Here is a 16614-nt window from a genome sequence, read left to right as displayed (position 1 = left end):
CTGTGGTGTCAACATGAAAGATTTCACTAATGGCGCGTTCAGGCTGATTGAGAACTGTGCCGGTGCCCTTTCCTTCATCTAATCGCGAACCAGCTGATGTATTCACGCCACATGATCTTAGCGTTCGCAAACCAGACAGTTGGTTCACAATGCAAACCGAAAAATGCTTGTTTTTGCTCTGTGAACCGTGACGACAACAAGGACGTCAGCAGGTGCATCCGGGTAGCATCCAGTCAAGAGCCCAGTATGAACGCGGGTAGTTTTGCAGGTACCGGTATGCACTTTAATGACAAACGTCACTGGTGCGGGCACGGGGACGGGCATCGGCACCGTTTTGGTCAGCCTGAAAACAGTATGATTAGCTCATCAACCTGGCTTGTTAAGTTGTGACAGGAAATTAGCGGGTAGAGAGACACAGGGAGGGTTCGGCAAATTACCTCGGGCCCGAATCGAACTCAGGTCGCCGGTGTAGTAGTCGAGTGCCCAGCCGATTGAGCCACGGCTGGGCCAGGGTTCTCACTGTTTGAACCCGGGATTTCCACCTCTGCTCCTGCCATTGCGTGTTTCTGATCACTGGATTACATGCATCGGTATAAACGTGGGTATTTCGCAGGTAAGCACTTGAGTATTGAATGTAACTGTAAAAAGAGAGAGGTCAACCCGGCGCTCAGGTGTGTGGAAAAAAATGTCCAAAATGGTGCTCTTGGGGTTGGGAAATCCAGAATTACGAAAGCAGAAGGTCCCAGGCACTCAGAGGTAACTCAGTCCGAAGAAGGAGGTATATTAAAAAGCCTTTATTATTTTAAACTTTGTGTCGATCCATTGTCTTTGCTTTGCCCTGAAGAAGACCTAGATGGTCGAAACATGTTGGCATTTTAATTTCAATTATGAGTAGCCACAGCTAATAAAGGCTTTTTAATATACCTCCTTCTTCGGACTGAGTTACCTCTGAGTGCCTGGGACCTTCTGCTTTCGTAATATTGAATGTAACTGTTGCAATGGCACTGGACGCCGTTCTGGTCGGCCTGAAAACAGCATGATTAGCTCCTCAGGGGGTGCATCCCAATATGTGACCTTGCCTCCTCCACTTGCCTCCTCCACTTGCTTCTCGTCATGATGACATCACTGACAACAGCATTATATTTCAATATCTTGCAAAAGCTCAATTGTAAAGTCTTTTTCTCATTTGCAATTGGGATGGTGAATGAAAAACAGTCCCTCAAAAGTTGTTGTGGCGAGGCTGACAGCTGGGAAACTTTATCGTTTTCTCCACGGAGGAGGGGCCAGGAGGCGGGACGAGGAGACAAGCACAAGTGGAGGAGGCAAGGACACATATTGGGATGCACCCAGGGTGGCAGGGTTCCTCACTTTTTGAACCCGGGATTTCCACCTCTGCTCCTGCCATAGCGGGCTCCTGATTACTGGATTACATTCATCTCTTGATGTCTAATGAGTCCTCTATCTCCTTCAACTCAGATGTGTTCAAGAGCTAAGGGGTCCGTCAGGGTCTTAGCTACCAGCTGCTGTCCTGCTACAGCTTTCATATGCTGTTGCCAGGCTGCCTAATATTGATCTTCTTGCGTACTGTGTTTGTATTGAATAGTAAATAGTATCTGGAGACATCAGTGTCTCTATGACTGCTTGTTCTATCCTCTTTCGGGGTACTATAGACCCATTTAAAAATTGTGTCATTAAAGTACACTACATTTTTGTTTTCTCCTGGCTGCCCGACACTAGCTGCGCACAACTCAACCTCTGATTGTTGGAAACCACTGTCGGTCAAACAAGTAGCTGACGTGGTTGGCTGCCAGTGTCTTGCCCCTCCTCACAGCATCGTGTTTATAAACACGGTGAACCCATGTATAAGCTGTTTGTTCCAGAAGCATAGGAGATGTTTGTGGTTACAAGAAATTAAACGTACTGACTGGACTGAGGACACCATCAGGAATGACCGTGTCTGTGGTGCTCACTTCATATCTGAATTATAGTAACCATCCATTTTCTGATTTCAGAGAAAACACCTGACTAGTTTCTTCACAAATGTGCATTACATGGTCAATTCTGCTCCAATAATGCGCACGCAGACCGATTACGTCACACCTGTGTACAAACAGTAAAGTGGTCTATTAATGAGTCAGTCTGTCCAAGCCCATCAAACTGCACAAACTTAACTGTGATGTTAAAACCATAAAGCTTCCCCTTGAGTAAAGATTCATAACATGCATGTGTTAGATAAGTGCACCACCACCACCTCGTCCTCTACCACCTCCTCCTCCACTACCACCTCCTTCACCTTCTCCTCCTCCACCCCCTTCTTCTCCTTCTCCTACTCCAGCTCCACCTACTCAGGCACCTCCTGCTCCTCCTCCGCCTCCTCCTCCTCCTCCCACCACCTCCTCCTCCCCCCTCTCCACCCTTAGATAAGTGCACCTCACATGCGAAGAGAAGAGGGGGTCAATTTTGTTCTGCAGTCTCGCATCGTCTTCTAAAGAGCGCCAGTCAACCGCTTGCTTGCCTGCGTGCCTGCCCCACTACATCTTGCACCCCCCCCCCCCCTGCCTCAATTAAGCCTTAAATGTCAGCGGCTACGCACCTCAGTCAGCTTCCTTTCCGACCGGAACACCCGACCTCACCATTCCGCCGCGTTTAACTGGGGGAGGGGAAGGGAAGAGAGTGGAGTGTGAGTGGAGTGGGGGGTTGTGGGATAGAGAAGAAGGGTTGGTGGTGTGTTGGTAGAGGGAGGACAGAAAAACACACATCCCAGTCAGGACGCATTCACTGCCTGACACCCCCAGCCCAGCTTCCAACTTAGACACACAAACACACACACCACTCTGACAGAACCAACCCCTCCAAAAAAACACGCCTAATACCTCCTAAGCTCTCCTACGTCTTGCCTGAGCGCCTCCGCTATGAGCTCAAGTACCTCTTTGACTAACCCCCAATCACAAATGCCCCTGATGTCTCCTAAGCTTCCAGCTCCACCTCTGCTATCTCCTCCTTGCCCATCTCTTTATCTACCCCTCTCGTCCCAATCAAATGCCCCTATAACGCCTCCTGAACTCCCATACTTTTCACATCTCCCCTCCTACCACCATCTCCTGGACTATCACCTCCTCTTGCTTGAACCCCGCCACCTCTGAACTCTCTCTCTCACACGCACATACACAAACGAACGCACAGACACACACACCGTTCCGACGAATCCACCCCCTAGCAAACACTCAGGCCTCCTAAGCTCCCCTTCCTACACCGACTACCTCGTCACCTCTTCAGCCACTAGAGATGGGATTTATGGCTCTTTGACGGGATCCGGATCTTAGTGGCTCGTTCCTTTCAAAGAGCCGTTCAAAAAACTGGCTCTTTTGGCTCTTTTTTAATTATTTATTCAGTGTTTGGAGTGTAATATTTTGACTTCACCTCAAGGTGATTTTGTTCAAACAACAACTGATTATTCTCCTGCTGCTAAAGACCGTTTTTGCCACTCTTTAAGGCCAACAATTGTGTTTTTTCCCCAAATTGAATTACGTGCTTAAAATGAATGAAAAATGAATGAAATAACAGTCGAGTGGCTCCCCCAGCTGTGATCCGGTTCCCATCGTTCACTTCAGGGAGCCGTTCAAAAGAACCGGCTCGTTCGTGAACGACACACCTCTATCAGCCACCATCTTCTCTTCTCCTCCACCACCACCTCCCCATCTCCTCCTCCACCTCCCCCTTATCCTCTTCCACCTCCACCACCTTCTTCATCTCCGCTGTCCTCCTCCTCCTCCTCCATCCTCCTTCTCCTCCTCCACCCTCCTCCTTCCCACCATATCCTCCTCCTTCTCCTCCTCCACCTCCCTCTCCTCCTTCACCTCCAGCTTCTCCTTCTTCTCTTTCTCCTCCACCACCTTCTCCACCTCCTAACTCCTTCCCACCATGCCGTGCTCAGCCAGGGCTCTGTCGTGCCCATGCGGCCTGGGCCCTTGATGCGGTGGGTGTTCAGGTTCCAGACTCGCACCAGCTCCGGTTTCAGTGCCCATGCAGGCAGGCAGCCGCACGTCCCCCCAGCCAACCCCTCAGCTCTTACACACCCACACCACACCCTGCCCTGCCTGCCTCCACGTGAGAACCTGCCGGCCTACACAGGGGCGCGTAGCAGAACATTGTGGGCCCTATGTACAATCAACTCCAATGGACCCCCCCCCTTCCCCTCCCCAGCCTTATATCTACATCAAACACTGTGTAGGCTCCCTATATACACTATATGGGGCCCTGGTGACTCAGTCACACTTTACCCCCCTCTACAACACCCCTGGTCCTACAGGACGTCAGTCTTACCAGGATCTCTCTAATTCCCTCCGTTTCTCTCTCTCTCTCTACTAGTCTCAGTCTCTCCCTCTCACTCTTCCTCTGTATGTGCCCTTCTCACTTAAATATGCTCTCTCTCTCTTTCTCTCTCTCTCTCTCTCTCTCTCTCTCTCTCTCTCTTTCTCTCTCTCTCTCTCTCTCTCTGCAGATTATAAGCGCTCCTCACAGCTTCTCTCCTCCTCTTGCACATTCTCCTGCTCCTCCACCTCACCCTCGCTCCTCTCTTCTCTTCCTGCCTCTCTTCCTTCTCTTCTCCTCTCCTTTCCACTCCTCCTTTTCTTCTCCTCCTCCTTCCTTCCACCTCTACACTCCGTGTCTAGTGTTATGGTGGCCCTCAAGAGGTGCTCTATTAACCAGGACAAGCTTTAAGCACATGAGGACTGCAGTTCTCAGGTCAGACTGGAGTCAAATCCACCGAGAGCAGAAAGAGGTTGCTGCTGTACTTGTAAATGTGAAAGTCTAACCTAAAAAGTCAATGTAGGGATAAAAAAACTGTGCTGGGATCAGTGACTAGGGATTTCAAAAGATTATAATACACAATACTGTTATTGGTCCATCACTGTTACTTGTCCACTGTCTTGCACTTTGATGTTAGTTTGTAAATGTCAGTCCTGTGTTTGTCTGATGTCCTTTCATGGTATAGAGAGACAAACGTAATTTTAATTTCCTTGTATACATATGACGAAAATGACAATAAAAGCTGACTTGACTTGATGAATTCAAATTCATGACAAGTTACACTATACTGTATAGAACCTCAAAATAGTGGCTCAGCCAATGAAATGATAATAGATAGGAAGACCCTTCTGAATGGCCATTGCTGCCTCCCATGACCTACATCCATATTAAGCACGTTTTGGAGGGGGGCATATCTCTGTTGGAGAGAGGGGCAAGTCCACCATCAACCTGTTAGGGCTACCAAGGGAAAACTACTAAGTGTTGCTTTAAATCATGCTAAAAACCTTGTTTGGCTTAGCATTAATCTCAACACTAGCCTTCCAATATCATGTTTGTGTGGTACCAGGAAACTCACAGGGGGGCACGAATAAGCACGGGGCTATTTAGCAGGGGCAGTAGATCAATTAGTAATGACAAGTTGGGGTGTCCTCCAGCAGCAGTGGTCATCCTAACTTCAGCAATGCCACCCTGTCATGGGGGAGGGCAGGCAGGCAAGAGATAGGGGGGCAATAAAGACACGGCATGAAATATGAAACCTCCATTTTGGGCCTTCCATAAACACATCCACTTGGGCTCTGAGTTATTCTCGCTACAGGGCGCACCTTTGGCCAGCGACAAGCCAGGGTCCTCCCGTTAGACCCAAAAGCGAACACCTCAAACGAGACTGTAATTATCTGCCCGTGTGACACTCGCTTTGCTTTTTGGAACACAGGCACGGGCGCTCGACTCGCCCCCGCGCGCGCGCGCGCGCTCCCCTGGCTGGCAGAGGAGAGCCTCGAGCCTCGGAGCTATCTGATTAAACTTGTGTCCTTTCCCTCTTTGTTGAATGGTAATTTATATGGTGTTGACAAGACATTTACTGCAAATGCACTGCCATGCCAAATGTGAATTCATCTACGCCGGGATGCGTTCCAAGTCACTGGATAGGGTGGGTGCATCAGCAGCAACGACCATAAGGCCTAAACATTTGCGGTGCGGGCACCCCCTCCCTCCGCAGATAATTTCTTATAATAGTGCTCCGCTAACTAGTGTCCATGAAGATGATTTAGTGGTGATGAATGTAGCAGGGCCTTCTGGAAGGAAACCACTTGCTAAGAAAATGTTACAAAACAAACGTCCCCCCCTCATCACAGCGCATATTAAGAGTCACCAACACGGCACTGTGTTATGGAGCAGCTGGCATTGCAGAGGGCAGCTTCGTGTTCGCGTGGAAAACGACCTTTACCATTCCCTCTGCCAAATCATCTCCTCCTCTCATGCCTGTGCCCGTTACGAGCTCCGGCATATTCCCCGGTCTCGGGGAACGGGACGCCACCGCTTCCATAATTACAAACATCTGTGTGTAGGATTAGGCCGTCGCCATCTAGAGGCTAGTCAAAAACAAGAGTTCATTTAGTCGCGGGCATCTGTCCAAACGGCAGTGTGTTTCTCCGGGGCGCCGTGTAACGGGGAGGAGGAGTGTCGGGTTCCCCATGAATGGTAATGCGATGCAAAAAGGCAAATTGAACAGAAAATTCCTCCGACCTCGCTCCGAGACAGATGCCACCAACACCGCATTAGTTAGGCCAACAAACTGCCCATTGGACACGGCAGCCGAAAATTGTGCACATGCTGGTTGTGTTGTCGCAACTCCATAGCCCAATTAAATGACAGAGAACACAATACTGGTCGCATATGTGTGTACGTTGTGTTACGCACACTATGGTTATTTTTCTATATGTAGAATAGCCATGGCGATTTGGTTTTTTTCCCTGAGGGGGGCTATTCGATCCAAAATGTCTCTAAAATAGGCACAGTTTGCACCTGTGAGGTGGTATCTGGCAGACTGTGTCTTTCTCCCCGTGTTGCGTTGACACATTTGGGCTTGGTGCCACTGGCTGCATTTCACAAGGGCTTGTGGTTTTGGTTAACTGTGTGCAGTGCCTCCTCTCTTCTACTCGCATAAACATGACTACAGATGCTAATTCTCACACTTGACAGAGCTCATATTGATATGCATTGATTTGCTTCTGTAATATGCGCGCCGTCCAGTTGGTGAACATGGTTAAATAGTCATTTGAAGAAGCATTTTGATTAAATGTAATAACAGCTGGTGATAGCAGTTGGCAACAATAACTATTCCTAATACAACAGGTCCTATCCTTTTTTAATACAGCTTTGTAAGAGGATTATTGGAACAATGTTTTTTCACTCTAGTTATGACAACATTTGACGCAATTTAAGCTGGACCTGCGTTGTTGCAATATTATTTAGCATGACTCACGAGCATTCATGTCACCAGGGATAAAAGTGTATTTCGAAGACCAAAGGTTATTGTTTGTGGTAGGCCTAGGATTTGGTGAGGGTTCGTGTAATCCGTGACAGGCTGTGTCTAAAGCTTGACGTAGGGCAGATGAAACTAAATTTGGAAGATGCATAAATAGAATAGGCAAAATATTTCCAGTACCTATTTACTGTCTGAATTTTTCTGAGTTTTTGTTCTGTCTGAGTTTTCCCATTATCTTTTCTAATAATATTTTCAATATTTGTTGTCATGGAAATGTCAAGTCAGCTTTTATTGTCATGCTACATAGAGAGAAAACAGACAATAAAAGCTGACTTGACTTGACTTGGAATTGTAAAAAGTGAACATGTGAACAAAAAATGCTAAAAGTGCACAGATAATAATGTTCAGATTTAAAATAGCAGATCGTTTCGTTGTTGGATAAACTGTGAGAGTAGGCCTATTTCTTCCCCCACCACCATATGAGCAATGGCTGGTTGGTTCCATGGCCCTGGACGTGACGTCTCTATTCCAAGTGGACCGATCTTCTCCTTTTGACATGACACATGGGCTTCCCGGGGGTTAATCACTTCGTGAAGATTAAATGAAGACCTACGTGGACATGAAAACGTGTCTCGATTTAGCGAATATCCGATGGAGGCCCTTGCATCCATCATCACAGATGTTAAGAGGAATGATTGAGGATCTCCTCCACAATGCACGGCCCTATAGCCGCTGAAATAGGCCTACAAACTTTGTCAACGCAGATCCCGCCTGGAACTGTGAAATGAGATATCTCACGCTCGGAAGCAGGGAGTAAAGTACAGAATAAAACTGTCCAGACAGACTTCCAGCGCGATAAAACTAATCTCGCCAAGTAACTAATCGTCGCAGACTGCTCTTTAAACTACGGGGCCTACACGTCCCATCTGAAACCCAAATTACGCAGGAAATTTAACCAGACTTCATAAACTCAAACTGAAGAAGCGAGGACGCATTGGAGTGCTTTTATTTTCATAGGCTATGAAAAATGTGAAATTAGACCTTTTCTCCAATGTGTTTGCTCAGTGTTAAGTCGTGCGTAAAAGTTAGCATACAGCAGCAATGCTCAAGAGGTAGGCCAATAGCCTATTGTGATCTGCTGAGGACAGAGACCTACAGTATGTAAACATTTGAGCAATCGGATGACCATATTGTTTACATTTTCTTTAGAACAAGTTTTGGAAGTAGATCTACAAAAGGTAGAACTGCAACAAAGTATTGGCTTTAAGGTGACTGGAGGCAATTGAGTAGAAATAAAAATGGTCTTCATAACAGATTAGGTTAAGTTAGCATCTTTAAACTATTAAATGATGGATGGAAATGCTATCAAAGATTATGTGTAGAGCATCATAAAACTATGTAGTTTGGAAGCATTTCAAAACTTACCAAATCAGATTCCCTAACCTCCATTGACACGCGCGTGCACGCACAAGCACGTGCACTGTACATGCGTGCGTGCAAGTGCTTGTGAGAGGTAATCGGATGGGCATATTATTTAGCCTACATTTTCTTTAAAACAACTTTTGGAAGTAGATCTCCAAAGGTAGAACTACAACAAAGTATTGGCTTTAAGTTGACTGGAGGCAATGGACTTGGAATACAAGTGGTCTTCATAACAGACTTGGTTAAATTAGTATCTTTAAACTATCAAATGATGGATGGAAATGCTACCAAATAATATATGTAGAGGAGCGTAAAACTAAATAGTTTGGAAGCATTCAAGTTTTACCTAATCTGATTTCCTAACCTCCATTGGCACGCGCGTGCACGCACAAGCACTCGCACTGTATATGTGCCTGTGTGCAAGTGCTTGTGTGCATAAAGAATATGTGTATTTTCTTATATAATTAACTGGATTCGTTTAGTCTTAGTGGCACTTCTATTCATATTAATTTATAATACAGTACCAACTGAAAAATATGTAGCCTGACACATCATCCTTGATTATAATAATAAGATAGGGTAATAATAATAATAATAATAATAATAATAATAATAATAATAATAATGATAATAATAGCAGCAGAAGCATTGTTTTTAAATTATTATTGTTATTATTATTATCATTATTATTATTAACCAACAACTACAACTGCATTCTATAAATAAGACACCCTTTTCCCCTTTAAAAAATGCAGTACAAAAACATTCTCCCTCGCCACAGCTCTGCAAGTCAGTGCGCAATACGCAGGCCCGTAGATCACCCTGTATCTGCGATAAACGACCGCTCATCCGAGCTGCCTGCCGGTAAGCATGACTCCAGGCCATGCCGCCTGTTCATCGGAGGCCTGCTTATCACCCAACATCTGACACATTACCGAGCGCCGCTCCGGATGCACATATGGATCTGCAAAAGATTGTCACAGAAAGACGAACACTCCACAGACCATGCGCCAGTTGTGAGCCATCATCGTAGATAGACTATGCGCTTAGCCTGCAAGGGAGAGGAAGAAAGAAAGAAAAACACCCAGAGACAACATTTGACAAAGTAAATTGTTTTTCATTTACACGAATCCATGTCTACACGAATTACGATGATTATTATTCATTATATCCACACCAAACGAATTGTAAATGAGAGAAGGATCACTATGGTTCTTTTTTTCTCGAGGTTTAGCAAGAAAACAGACGTAGCTTACACGTTTTGGGCATGCATTGAATAAATAAATAGGCTTTTGCAGTCATTTGCTAAAAAAAGAAAGTAATGGCGCGCATGGCGAGCATGATACTAAATCGACATCAAAGCTCTTACTGGTGATGTAAGCGGTTCCCTTGCCTTTGAGTTATGGTGGAGAGGATTTGGTGCAGCTAAAAGACTATGCTGCTCTCTTCGTCACTCTTTCTTGTTCTCTTTCTCTCTCCCTCCCTCCCTCTCACACACACGCCACCGTCACTCTCGGTGCATTGGTATTATCAGCTGTGATATACGGCCTGGTTCACAATACCTTTTAAAAACACGCCAGCATTTTCACCATGCCGCCTGAAAAGTCGTTGACAAGTTCTGCAGAATAAATAACAACGAATTCGCCTTTTGGTCCTCTTGTGAATGGGGCAGGTTCGTCTGTATTGCCGCCCACTCCGAGGAAAAAAAATACGCACAATGCTTTTAAATTACCGTAGTCTTATTAATTACAAAAAACGCTCTAGCCATTCGTTAAAACGCGAACTTGCGATTCATTACGCGCAATTTTACGCAAACGGTTCATTATTTGTTTTATGATAATCCTCGTCGTATAGCGGAATAAAGGCGAGATCGACAAATCATTAATTTAGAAGAAATAGCGAGAGCATTAAGTATTCTAATCGGGTTGGGCTCCTCCCCTCGGCCATGCCCTCTAATTAGCGGTGCTCCTAGCCCAACTAAAGCCGGCACTGGACTGCAACATACTCAAAGAGTAAGAGAGAAGTGAGTTAGGAGGGAGAGGGCGGAAAGTGCCACTGGATATAATTGATTATCTCCCAATCAACAATAACTTGTTAGTATAGTGGTCGATTCCAGGCAGGCTCGCTTTTGTGAACCTGGCCGTCTCCAAGAAGCGTCAGGCTCTCGGTCGGCTTATTTCTGCATTGTGGTCGCTCTCTGCTATACCCGGGGACCGTGGACTGTGGACCAGTGGCACTTCAGACAGGACTTTTTTTAGTCCCTCAACCCTGCGGCAAAAACATGCTTCAGACTCGGTATCTGTAATCCCGGGATATTTTTTTTCTTCAGCAGCTGCATTTCTTGCACTTGTTCCTGCGTTCATTGACGTTTTCATCAAGTATCCGCGTTTTTGATACTGTGCAGGTTCTATTTTTTATACATTTGATAATCCATAACAGTGTGTGTGGTGAGGCAACAACAAACAAACAAATACACAAACAGAAAATAATGACCTCCAAAGAAGATGCGAAAGGCGCGTCGGTGGAGGACAGGAGACGCAGTCCCCTGGATCACCTGCCGCCACCTGCCAACTCGAACAAGCCCTTGACGCCCTTCAGCATCGAAGACATCCTCAACAAGCCGTCGGTGAAGCGAACTTACACTATCTGCGGGACGGCGCACCTGATCTCGTCCGGGGAGAAGCACTCTTCGTCAGGTCATCCGCTGTCCAATCGCGCGCTGCTTACCCAAACGTCGCCTCTCTGCGCCCTGGAGGAGCTAGCCAGCAAAACGTTCAAAGGCCTGGAAGTCAGCGTTCTGCAGGCAGCAGAAGGTAAACACAGCCATCTTTTTTTAAATACCCAACCTACCTAACCGATAATGCTTGGCTAGGCTAATCCTTTAGTGCGTAAATGGGGGGAAGATAAGGCCTGCTGGACCAGAATTTGTGGTGGGAAACATTTACTCTCATTTGGACGGAGTTATTGGAATTATTGATGTTATTATTATAATGGCATTATTAGGATTTCCTTGCATACAGTTACCCTACTTTATGGCAATTTAAACACCGTTCAGTACAGAATAGGGTTTGAAATATGGTTTAGAGATGGCTATGTATAAAGCAAGGCTCTTAAAAGAATATTACTAATATTCTATTGTATATTCTATAATATAAATGATACTCTACTCTATTCCTTAAGAGAGTTGTAATGCTTTTATTTGTATTAGTTAGTCTCAGAGCTTTCGGACCACTTGTTTTGAAATTAATTGCAGTAATGAAACACAATTCTTCAAGCTATTTTTCATACTGTTAGGGTTATTCTACACTGGGTCTTTACATTTCAGACATGTTTTGTTCTCCTTCATAATGAGAGAATTTTAAACTGATTGCCTGCAATAACCAACTATATTCCATAGGGCCTGGGTTTATTATAGTTTTTGGTAATATAGAATATTATGGAAATATTTTTGTTGTTTATCTGAATATGAGGATATGTATTTCAGTGTAATGAATAGGATAATTAATAAATGAGTACAATTAATTTTTTTTCTCTCTCTCTCACCACAGGAAGGGACGGTATGACACTGTTTGGGAGCCGGAATACCCCCAAAAAGAGAAGAAAATCCCGCACAGCTTTTACAAACCACCAAATCTACGAGCTGGAGAAGCGCTTCCTTTACCAGAAATATCTGTCCCCTGCCGACAGGGATCAAATCGCCCAGCAGTTGGGTCTGACGAACGCCCAAGTCATCACTTGGTTCCAGAACCGTCGAGCCAAGCTCAAGCGGGACTTGGAGGAGATGAAAGCGGACGTGGAGTCGGCTAAGGCCGTAGGTAATGTTCCCTTTGAGAAAATGGCTAAACTGGCAGACCTGGAGAAATGTGCCGCCAACGGGGGTCTGGGAAGTTCTGTGATGAGACCCGAGTCGCCCACGCTGTCCAGCCACGACAGCTCGAACAAACTGCAAATGTCGCCGTCGTCGCCGCTGACGGACCACACAACGAGCAAAGAGTGCTCGGAAGACGAGGACGAGGAGATTGATGTGGATGACTGAGACATCATAAGACAGAACAATACCAGCACATATTATCCCCACATTTCTGATAGCGCTAAAAGTGCCATTAATGCACCAAATGTATTTATGTGACTTTTATATAAACGAAGAAAAAAATCAAACCAAGCATGGACAGTCTCCACAAAACTATTTATGCAGCGACAGCTATATGAATATCCTCCTCGTTCTTTTATTTAATCACCTGCGACAAAAAGCAATAAGAGGTTCCCTCACACCTGACGTAGAAATAGAAAAAGACCCTGCAGGATTGGTGTGTGTGTGCCAGTGTGTGTATGCGCAATCAAACTTGCCAGTTCGCAGAGGCTACTTCTCTCACGCATACAAAAACACAAACACATCTCTCTCTCTCTCTCTCTCTCTCTCTCTCTCTCTCTCTCTCTCTCTCTCTCTCTCTCTCTCTCTCTCTCTCTCTCTCTCTCTCTCACTTACACACACACACACACACACACACACACACACACACACACACACACACACACACACACACACACACACACACACACACTTTGAGCACGACTGCTACCGTGTTTTAAAATAATTTAAATGCATGATTTTAATTTTATTTTATAAAAATGAATTTATTTTACTTTTGAAAAAAAAGATTGCTGTAATGAATATTCCCAAAATATTAGTTCTGAATTGCACACATCCAAGATTTTTTTGTGTGTGTGCATCCTTGTTATGCATATGGCTATACATATTGGGAGCGTTTGATAAAAAAATGTAAAAACATTTCATAGTTACCGCAAAACGGTCAAAACTATTTCTCCTGGTTGAATCTAGTACAGTCACATTTTAATATCTTATATTTCTTATGGTTTGTATGCCTGTAGCCTAAGTGCCTTTCTTCGCCAGGACACCATAAACATGTACAAAGTGTAATGTATCCAAAAAATAAAAATAAAACACTTTCTCAATTACTTTTCGTTCTCATTACTGTGGCAAAACGTTAATTGATAAATATTGTAATATTGTGTTCTCTTCCAGGGCACATTTAAGGCAAGATATTCTGCGGCTGTGCTGAAAACAACGTAGGGATTCTCACGTTGAATGGAAATGGCAACAACAAACGACAAAAAAACATTTTCTTTTTAAAAAATTGCCAAACTGTCTGAGTGGGCTATTATAAAAATCCTTCACTGGCTTTCCAGCCCGGCATCGTTTCTCCTTTTCACATTCAAAAAACCGTAACCTGCTTTTTGACCCTGCGACGTGTGTTTTCAATATCCTCAATAGAATTTATGTGAGAAACACAAATCTGGAGTGGAGAATGGCCGCATAAAAGGAGTCTTCAAAATGCCCAGTTTTGGACCAGTTTCTCTTCCCCCGTGTGATCTTTTTCCCCCCGAAAAGAGACGAGGCAGTCATTTTTAGTGCAGAGCGTGAAAGCCGGGGACAAATGAGTTCTCGCTGATGTGACAAGCGACAATGGAGCATGCTCTGCCTCCCGCGGCTCTCAATACGGAGACAAGCGTGTCCCGTCGCACAAAAAGGACACAAACGTTTGGAGGCCATATGGTTTTTGAATTTTCCTCACAATTTTTAGACAATTTGATGGATTGAGTTAACCCTCCCTTTAGACTGCTCAGCTCCGTTTTCACAAAGGCAATAATGCATACATGGGCCCTCTCCTCGTGAGTGCATCTGGGCCCATTAATGTCGAGTCTTTTCTTCGCTTTTTGCCCGGCTGTTTTAAACAAGTCTATGAATTACAATGAAAGCCAGTCGGTTTTGTAAAGGGGCTGGCTTCTCCCTTTTTGTGTTTGTGTAAGGGGCTTGAAATAATAAGGTTGCCTTTTTGGCAACAGCTTTTTTCGCAGTTCATTTTGTGGCCAGCGTATTTTTCATGCTAAACAGGAGAGTCAAATGGGCCTAATGTTTAGACTGTGACGTTTGAGAGAATGCGATTTAGTAAACTCCTTTCTCTCCCCCCTGCACCCCTTTCAACCGCCTTTGTGTGGGAGCATTTAACGATGCCAAAACACATGATGCTACAGAAAATATGCTTTGGAAGGAGACTGTGTGAACTGTTTACAAAAACTACTGAAAAGAAGAGGCTGTCTTGTTAGAAGGGAGTAACTATTTACACAAATTTCAATTTAGAGAGAGAGTTATTATGTGTTGTAGAGGGATTAACTCACTACAAGAATTAGTAGCCTAATGTTTATTACTGCTCTGCTTTATTGTTATCTTTTAAAAATGAACAAGAGGGAGCCTGCCATGTTATTTATTTTTTATTTTGGTTTCTGAAAAAGCATATGATGGTGTAGCCTTTAGCCTGATTATTAGGACTGTATTTTATTTTAATACCACCCTCATGATGTGTATAGGCTATAATATAACAAAAGGGGCTGTTGTAGTGTTCTAGGGCTAGGACTACTGTAAACAGGTCTCTACGATTGTGTCATAGAAAAGCGAAAAACGATATTTATGGCCATGGTGTCAAGGTTAAAGTTAAATAGAGTAGGCCTAGGATGAAACAGCATTAAGTCACCTCTGCAACTGCAAGAATGTGGCTTTTAGCATATGGCCCTGTGGGAATGCGGTCTGGTCTTGCAGACAGTGTCTACTTGCTGGAGATCATCCGGGAAGAATCATTAAGATGCTTTGCCCTGCATGCCTTTAGCCATTTTCGCTCCCAAAATGCGTAAATCATAACCTAACCAAAAGATGAGCGACGAAAGTGGAAACCTCAACGAGCTATGAATAACCCGCAATGAACCGGCACGAACCGGATTTAATCAGAGGATCATCCGCGATATGTGGACAATGTGAAGTTTGTCACCGCTCCATTACAGTCGTCATGCGACCATGTGACGTCCTTTGCTTTCGCGTTAGCAAGCAGGCCATGGCCAAGCCTTTCGATCCCAGTTGTGAATGCTGTGCAGTAAACTGCACTGGGATAGAATAGTGTTTGTAGCACTGCGAGAGAGAACTAGCTAGGCCTTACAGCGCAATTTAGCAACCTCAATGGGAGAGGGATACCACAACGTTGCTGCACACCCCTCATTTGGTGACTGCTTCGCTTGGCACAGCTCCAGAGCGGTAGAGTGGTTTAATTACGGTGCATGCCGACGCGGATAATATATATTTTGATATCTCAATTTACCAGCTAGGCGTGGTAGGCTCTCCATATCCTCTTGGAGGGCGTCACGCAGTCAGAGACCAGCCAATAACCGGATGACTATACACAGAGCTCCTTCCAAGAGAGAAAAAAAGCGCAAAGCAGTGGAGAATTCAAAGTGCGCAAATATATCAGCGGAGAGCTGGCTTGTGGGTCTCACTTCCTTATTTTATGAGGTGTTGTCAAACGTGGCAAAGATAAGTAATACTACAATCCGAAAGAGCACCGCGTGGTAATTAATCCCAAAGTCTTAAGTGTATTTCAGCTCGAGAGAGAGAAGAAAAAAATCACTAATTCAATCGTCCGGAAAATTGAAGTTTGATGCATGAGTCCCTGCTGAAACAATGCCCCCCCCTCCACATCTCTCTCTCTCTCTCTCTCTCTCTCTCTCTCTCTCTCTCTCTCTCTCTCTCTCTCTCTCTCTCTCTCTCTCTCTCTCTCTCTCTCTCTCTCTCTCTCTCTCTCTCTCTCTCTCTCTGAAATGGTTTGCCTTCTAGTTCTATGGAGGGACCTCCCTTACCTTTTACATTTTGCACTTCCATACCAAGTTTAATCCACCAGAACCGCCATCATATTTTACCTAATTTAATGAAAGTACATTTTTTTAAATCAAAATATTGAACATATTTTAGACATTTCGAGACGTCAAATATAAGTCCATAAGTCCATATCTGTGCGTTTTGATTTACCTTGTTTTTACGCACGTGTACCATT

General features: G+C 44.7%; 1 protein-coding gene across 1 annotated transcript; it reads left to right on the top strand.

Annotated features, from left to right (window-relative positions):
- The first annotated feature begins 11207 nt into the window (after window positions 1-11207).
- On the top strand, window positions 11208-13009 carry lbx1a (ladybird homeobox 1a). The gene is made up of 2 exons (XM_063191402.1): window positions 11208-11532; window positions 12268-13009. Exons 1-2 carry the CDS (start codon window positions 11208-11210, stop codon window positions 12753-12755), a joined length of 813 nt encoding a protein of 270 aa, XP_063047472.1. The 3' UTR covers window positions 12756-13009.
- Window positions 13010-16614: the final 3605 nt, after the last annotated feature.

Source organism: Engraulis encrasicolus, chromosome 24 (assembly GCF_034702125.1).
Source record: "Engraulis encrasicolus isolate BLACKSEA-1 chromosome 24, IST_EnEncr_1.0, whole genome shotgun sequence".
NCBI lineage: Eukaryota > Metazoa > Chordata > Actinopteri > Clupeiformes > Engraulidae > Engraulis > Engraulis encrasicolus.
The sequence above is the reverse complement of the archived record's forward strand: the minus strand, read 5'-3'. Positions and strand labels throughout refer to the sequence as shown.